This window comes from Dunckerocampus dactyliophorus, chromosome 17 (genome assembly GCF_027744805.1).
Source record: "Dunckerocampus dactyliophorus isolate RoL2022-P2 chromosome 17, RoL_Ddac_1.1, whole genome shotgun sequence".
Lineage (NCBI taxonomy): Eukaryota > Metazoa > Chordata > Actinopteri > Syngnathiformes > Syngnathidae > Dunckerocampus > Dunckerocampus dactyliophorus.
In genome coordinates, this window is record NC_072835.1 from 23,955,171 (window position 1) to 23,962,638 (window position 7,468).

Consider the following 7,468-nt stretch of genomic DNA (forward strand, 5'->3'; position numbering starts at 1 on the left):
GCTGCTTTGTTTACCACAAAGATACGACATCCCGATGAATCGCAGTTAAATACTTGAATATATTGACAGCCCTGAATAAAACACAAATCAATATCATCAAAATCAGTAATATATCAGCAAAATGCAATGCAAATGCAATCGTTATTAAGTCAAAATCAGTAAATGTGATCCATATCATTCATTTTCTAGGCCCCTTGTCCTCAGTAGGGTAGCGGGGGTATGCTGGAGCCTATCCCAGTTGACTTTAGGTGAGAGGCGGGGTACACCCTGGAGAACATGAAGAGAACATGCAAACTCCACAGAGATGCCCAAGGGAGATTCCAACCCAGAACTTCTCCATCTCCTGACTGGTTGGCCAACATGCTAACGTGCGGCCACAATCCATCAATAAATCAAAATGGGTCCAATCAATAATCCAATCAATATCAGTAAATCCACAGATCAGGGGTCTCCACCTTTCTTCTCATGAGAACAACTTAACATGAAAAAGGCTACTTCTTATTTTCATATCTTTGGGTTTTCATCAGTATTAGAGCTTCTCTTTAAACAGTGTGGCCATCACCTTGATGCTATTTGGTGGTCATTTGTTTTGAAATGCAGGCATCGTGTCTGACTGACACTCTTTGGTGAGAGACTCCCCAGACACTGGCTGGAGACCCCTGATCGGCACGTCCGTCAACAACGGCACGGATGTCACGCAGATCGTTTCTCCCCTGAAAATCAAGACGAGGAAGGGAAAACATGGTTAATATTTCCACGTGTTGATGCCTTAGTAAATACACCCTTACAAGTGATTGGTCCAATGGTTAGTGGCTTGAGTGGAGACCTGGAGGCAGTGCGCCGTGCTCTCCCCCTGCAGGACTACATGTGGAAAACAGAACAATCCAACTCAGGGCTTCAACAACAAAAGGCTTGGAACTAACCGTTTGTCAACAGTATACAGTGTGTGACTCACCGGATTGCAAGCGTTACTCCTGCGGTCGCACAGGCTGAGGCTGCAGTGGACGAAAACGTCTTTGTATTCCTCAATAAGGTGGAATCTGAAGGAGAAATGAGCCTGGAGGGACGAGCCGCTCTGAACTGCAAACACTTCTTCGTCGTCAGTGGGACATCTGATAAGAACAGTTGATCATCGGCATTGTGCATCTTGTCTCCGTATTCACCCCAGCTAAGCAGAGACATACTTGTTGGAGATGAGGGGGTCTCGCTCCAAAGTGCTGTCAGGGTCTGATGAGTGAGAGGCGAAGCAGTCCTCCAAAACAACTACCAGGCTGGGATCTTTCTTGTCCACAGAGACCCCCACATATAATGGTGAGCCCAGCTCAAGAACCACCGCACCTGCTGCATAAGGCTTTGTGTAGTCCGGTTGCTGGAACAGGACCATGGAGGCTCTCAGTTTGGCACCTGAGCCAACAAAGACACCTTCCCTCCTGTCAATAAAAGACACATACTGTATACTCATTATTATGGGCCTCATACTTCTGCTTGTGGAGCAATGCTCCACGCATTCTAGTGTAAATGGAACCATGATACTTCCCTGTATGGGCTCACTTCCAGGAGGCTAGCTTGCTGTGGTGGATAACCTTTGTCGAGCCTTCACACAAAGCAAACAGAACTCCTTTCAAAGATCAAAATAAAGTATAAATATTGTAATATTGTGAAATTGAAATGACATAACTTGTTAAAATAGTCTAATACATAACACAATACTGATGATGTAAGATGGCAGCAACCTGTGAGGATACAACGGCAAACTAGTCACGTTTCTACTTTCTACTCTAATCATCTCACATTATCGGATCATCTGGTATGATGGGTTCCTTCAGTCTGGTGTGTGTGTCCAGGGGATACTCGCAGGAGAAAGGAAGCCTCAGGGGCAGAAAGGAAGCTTTGTTTGTTGGATGGATGAATAAAGTGTTGGAGTAGATGACATGGGTGCCGTTGGTCTGAAAAACAGATGAGAACGTTTCATCAAATGCAGCCTTTCATTGATGATTGATGGATTTATGTGAAGAGATGATCAGGGACTTTAGTCCAGATGATTCCAAGGCTTAGCGGGAGAAAGGTTCTCATCAATCCTAAATGCTAATCTGTTTGTCTTCACTGAAGAAAGTGACCTTGTATTTGTAAGAGTTTCTTAAGTCAATGTAAACATTTTATTCACGTAGTACATGAATTGAAATCAGGGGTGGGCAAACCTTTTGACTCCAGTTGATAAAATTGTCTGGGGGGGCCAGCCTATATATTTGATACCTGCACTCTAGTTTAATCCTATACTTCCAACAGTCCGCCTGGAATGATTTGTCTTATTTTATCTGTAAAAGTCTCATACGATCTGCTATGTGGGCTCCTGGCCTTTTTTCAGCAGCACTTTAAACCCCAGACCACAACAAATCAGGACATTGAATTTGAGTGTTTTTACGGAAGACACCCGGAATGTACACGAAGAAAGGATGTGTGATATACAATATGAACCATGAACGTCCCTCCTTTTTCACGTCCCAGACAGTGCAGTGTGTAGGTTAGACATATTTGTTGACGTGTCATGGGTGGGGTAGTTGTCTGGATGGCTGACTCTTGTATGGTCAAACTTGAAAAGAAATGCTTTGGAAGCAACTGGCGGGCCGGATCCAAACGCTTGGCGGGGCCGGATGTGGCCCCCGGGCCGTAGTGTGCCTACCCCCGGCCTAGAAGACGTAAAGATGAGATTGTAGAGGAGCTGCAAGTCACAGCATGTGCACGTGTTCAAATATTGTCCACAGCACATGACAAAACCAGAACTGGCCTGTTGAAGAAGTGCTGATCACAGATTTAGTCAAAAGCTCTGCCAGTTAAACCCCTTTAGCCAAGAAGGCCCTCTTGGGACGGCATACAAGAGAAATAGTTATTTCTAAGTTCTTTGACACCGTACTGCATGTACAAAAATATTGGGACATCTGCACGAGCAAACTGAAAGGATCACTGACAGGATTTCTCACCTTTGCTTCAATAGTTTTCTATTGTTTGTAATTATGTTCTACATTGTTTGTTTTTCAGTAAAAATGACACATCAGAAAAGGGGCAGCGTAAACAAACATGAGAGAATGGAGGAGATAGAAGATGTTTACAGTGATTATAGCAAAGCTTTGAGCCATGTGTCAATCATTTTCCAGGAGGAAGAAACATCTGGAGATATACTGCTCTATGAAAATATGCTCTACCGCAAAATGCATTCAATAAATTTCAAATGAATAGGGTGGCAAGGAAGGAAGGTAAAGAAAAGATGATACTTCTGAGGGAAAAATACTACCTCACAAATTTGTTGTGAGACACAAAACTTGACAATACTAGTAAATATAGATAAACTTACTACAAAACTAGTAAATATAGATAAGAATGAGTTTTCTTAGCTAATTTTAAGATCAACTTTGTTTTAAAGCTTAAATATAATGTCTTATTTCTAAATATCCTACGAAGGCAATTTTGACTTCTTCCATTGGCAGAATTTGTACTTATTAAAAGCAAAAATATCTTGCATGAAGTTCTTTTCAACTTTTCCTGGGAGGAATGAAGGTAGAAATCAAATACTACTTCTGAGGGTAAAAATACTACTTTGGAGAATCACAAGCTTGTTATGAGACCCAAAATGTCCCAATATGAGTAAATCCAGCTAAGAATAAGTTTTATTTGCTCATTTCAACATCACTTTATGTTTTTAAAGACATATTGGAGGCTAACTGGGGAATGTACGCACACCGAGGCAAAATTGTGGCCTGAATTTTTTGTTGAAGGGATAATATGGAATTTTTGCCATGAAGTTGTACGACATCACAAATGTTTCCCTGCACTGTCGCCTGTCCATTCTTCCACACAAGAACGCTCGCATCTTCTTCCGCAACGGAGCACCGCGGCCATCTTGTTTTGCGTGTGTGTTCCACAGCAGCAGAAGACATGAGCGTCTTCATCACATCCACAGGATGGAATGGACATGTGACAATGCACAGGGATGCGGCGGGAGGCCATTTGTGAGCTCTGATTTTTTCAAGTAGGCATTTTTGTGATGCAAATGTGTTCCTCTTTTGAGAAGCCAAACTCCTTACTTGTGTAACTCCAGCCACCACCTGGAACTACGTGTCACGGCCTGCTGTGACATCTGCTGGTCTCATGCTCAGGTTTCTGTATTTGCTTATGACCTGCTTGTATCCCGTACTGCTCCCGCTTTTGTGTGTGTGTTCTCAGATGCTGGTTAACCTGAGTTGGGCGGAGCTACGGGATGAGCACAGCTGCATTCTATCTACTCAGCCCTTAAGTTCTCTCTGTGGCAGCTGCACGGTGTGGGATTATTCCCTTTTGTGGACGCTTTGCCCTACTAGACTTCTATGTCGGGCTTCTGCTTATGTCTTGGGTAGTCTATTGCATTTTGCTCTCCTGTTGTCACTTGTATGCTCATCCTAGTAGCTCGCCTGACCTGCAGATAGTTTTTTGTCACTACTTTGTGCTCCCGAGTTTTCCCTGCTCTTTCACAGTGCAGTTCGGACTGTATAGTGCACTGTCTGCCTCAGTTGTATTTTTGTGTTTAAATAAACCAATTCTTACCTGGAGTTGCCTCGCTCATGCATCTTGGGATCCCCCTGCTCAACTCCACACTCCAAGCCTGACACTACGTTCCCACCAGAGCTGGACTTAGAGACCAAGTGGGGGGGTAAGTTGCTGTTAATGTACTACACTGCTGATGGGGATGATCAGACAAGTTCATGTCAATTATTCCCAACTATAGCTGGAACTGAATAATGCTAACCAAGGTTCCACTGTACATAACTAGACATGCATGCTAACGCTAAGAAGCTGCATAAGCAAGGTCTCTGGCAGCGTGCCATGGCTGCTGAGGTGATGACCAAGAACGGTGGAGCTCCTCATTACTGAGTCCTACTGAGAACATTATTTTCTGGTTTGGAGAGTTTTTGGTTCTTTTTTGAGCGATGGTCTTTTGATCTTGGTCTTTTGGTCTTTTTGACTTTTGATGAGCTGATAAACAGCCTATTGCAGTTGAAAATATTCTTGTTTTTGCATATTGTAGCTCTACTTAAAACCTCATTAAGATCCAAATGTGCAACATGATCATTCTAGACATTTTTCAACTGGCATGTAAATACACGTCAATGATGTGTGAAATGGATACATGAACATTGAAGGTTACGTTGGCCTTCAGTGAAGATGTGATTGTTGCCAAACACATGATGAGGTCGCAAGATCAACACAGACACTGCCTTGGTCTAGTATTTACAGCTCTACAACCTGTCCCATCCATTTTCTATACCGCTTCTCCTCATTAGGGTCGCGGGGGCATGCTGGAGCCTATCCCAGCTGACTTCAGGCGACAGGACTGGACTGGTCGCCAGCCAATCACAGGGCACATATAGACAAACACTCACATTCATACCTATGGACAATTTAGAGTCTCCAATGAAGCTAACATGCATGTTTTTGGAATGTGGGAGGAAACCGGAGTACCTGAAGAAAACCCCCCCCACACACACGGGGAGAACATGCAAACTCCACACAGAAATGCCCAAGGGAGAATCCAACCCAGGTCTTCCCATCTCTGCCGAGCCTGAGCATATAAGTCAAGTATTTCAAAATGTGTACGTACATATACGTACACATATACGGAAGATGTGGGGAGTTGCAACACTTTACACAATCAGACAGTCTGAACAATGAAAAATGCTAAACATTGTACACACTGCCATCCTAAAAACTGAGGCACCAGACTTTGTAAAAGTTAATATTGGTGTCCTTCTCACATTCGGCCATGACTGTACCAGCAAGAAAGATATTGGTTGCTGAAACGACACTTTCCCGGCCTGGCAGGTGCTCCAAACCCACCACACATTCATCTTTGGTCCTGGCAGGACCAAAGATGGCAAAAAACCCAACTTTTCCGAGAGGTCGACTTTCACCACAGAGGGAGTGGCACTGATGCTCTTCAAGGAAGCCCAGAGGCCCATCAATTCAAAGATTATCACTGCGAGATTCCAAACCACCCATAAAAGAATGAACCTTCTTGTCATTCAGTGCAATTCACCTACCAACAACATTTTAGCTCATCTATCAGGCGGAAATGACAGCCCGGATTATCTGCCATTCACCTTTACCCTTTATTTCATGTCCACCGGCTACCTGAGACCTCTGACGGCCACGTACACACGTGCGTTTTAGCTCATTAGACGCCGCCCGACCAATGATCACATCACGAGCCATGAAAAGTCACCACACCCTGCCAAGTGCCCGCCCCCCACAATAAATGAGAAATAGGCCTTTTGTGTACATTGAAACAGCTGAGGTACGCTAAGGGAGGGAATTTTTCATTAAATAAAAATGAATTAATTCAGGATATTTCAATATCAAAGAATACAATATTCATCAACTCTTCCACACCCCCTGCATGGTGAATGTGGTTTGGTGCTGCAGGGCAGTTACAGGCAAAATGACAAGTGCTTTGCTAGGAGTTATTTCTTCAATTCACGAGTGGTTTTCCACTTTCTTCAACATTCTGGCACTTGCAACATTCTTGAGCTTCATTGTGGCTTCTTTATATCGCAGTGAAACGCTAAGGCAGGCAGAGACTTCAGGTGAGTGAGGAACACGCTTACATTCAAGCAGGAACTCACAGCAAAACACACAAGGTGGTGGCGTTGATCTCATTAGCACGTGGTGTCTTTGGCAACAATCGTGTCTTCACTCAAGGTAAACGTAGACACGTGACGTGATGCTGTAAAAGTAGCCTTCAATGTTCATGTATCCCTTTCATTCATGGCTTATATGAATTTAGATGCGGTTTGAGAGCCGGACTGTCTGCTCTGCTGTTTTCTTGTTGCAGCACACTGCCGACCAAGAGGAGGAGCTCATGCACACCTGTATGCAACCAAGCCATGAGTACTTCATGCCTGCTTGAGTGTTTGTTCCTTGCCAGTTTGTCTTCCCATGTTTGCCCATGTTCCCTTGTTCCCTCGTTCCCTTGCATTCTGGTCCACCTTGCCTTGTTCTCGTGAGTACCTTGCATTTCCTGTTCACGTTTTTGCTACAGTGATTCTTGTTTTGTACTTTGCTCCTTCTAGTTTTGGTTGCAGGTAGTGATGGGTAGATGAGGCATCCCGTATCGTTTCGTCGCAGACACACTGTATTGACACTGTGTTGCTGAATACTGACACCTGGTGGACTTAAAAAATCCCTGCAGGAAACATAGTTGACAGACTCAAGTGACTTGATCTGATGACCTATTGTATCCAATAGCGTCATTTACGTATTTGCATGCACATTTTCTTGTTCCATATACAGTATGTCATTTAATTAAAAATCCTCTGATATTTGAGACACAGTTGATAAATTAGTGAACATCTGTCATAATGTCAAAACCTCAGTGAAAGTGCTGTGAATGACGATGACAATGGACTCTTTGCTTAATGATTTTTATTCAAAAAATGAGTTC

The 7,468-nt window shown here is 43.6% G+C and overlaps 1 protein-coding gene across 1 annotated transcript; it reads right to left on the reverse strand.

Moving 5' to 3' along the window:
- Window positions 1–580: 580 nt before the first annotated feature.
- On the reverse strand, window positions 581–1,890 carry LOC129170351 (uromodulin-like). Its single transcript, XM_054757782.1, has 5 exons — window positions 1,792–1,890; window positions 1,185–1,594; window positions 956–1,112; window positions 789–853; window positions 581–713 (listed from the first exon to the last, which is right to left on the reverse strand). Exons 2-5 carry the CDS (start codon window positions 1,526–1,528, stop codon window positions 581–583), a joined length of 699 nt encoding a protein of 232 aa, XP_054613757.1. The 5' UTR covers window positions 1,529–1,594; window positions 1,792–1,890.
- Between the last annotated feature and the right edge of the window lie 5,578 nt (window positions 1,891–7,468).

Bases quoted from the DNA above. Each gene is read 5' to 3' on its own strand.
- LOC129170351 (XM_054757782.1), bottom strand. From the start codon at position 1,528: ATGGTTCCATTTACACTAGAATGCGTGGAGCATTGCTCCACAAGCAGA. The intron at 1,113-1,184 runs GTATGTCTCTGC...TGTTCTTATCAG, and splicing joins GACCCCCTCATCTCCAACAA to ATGTCCCACTGACGACGAAG. The intron at 854-955 runs GTGAGTCACACA...GTAGTCCTGCAG, and splicing joins GGAGTAACGCTTGCAATCCG to GGGGAGAGCACGGCGCACTG.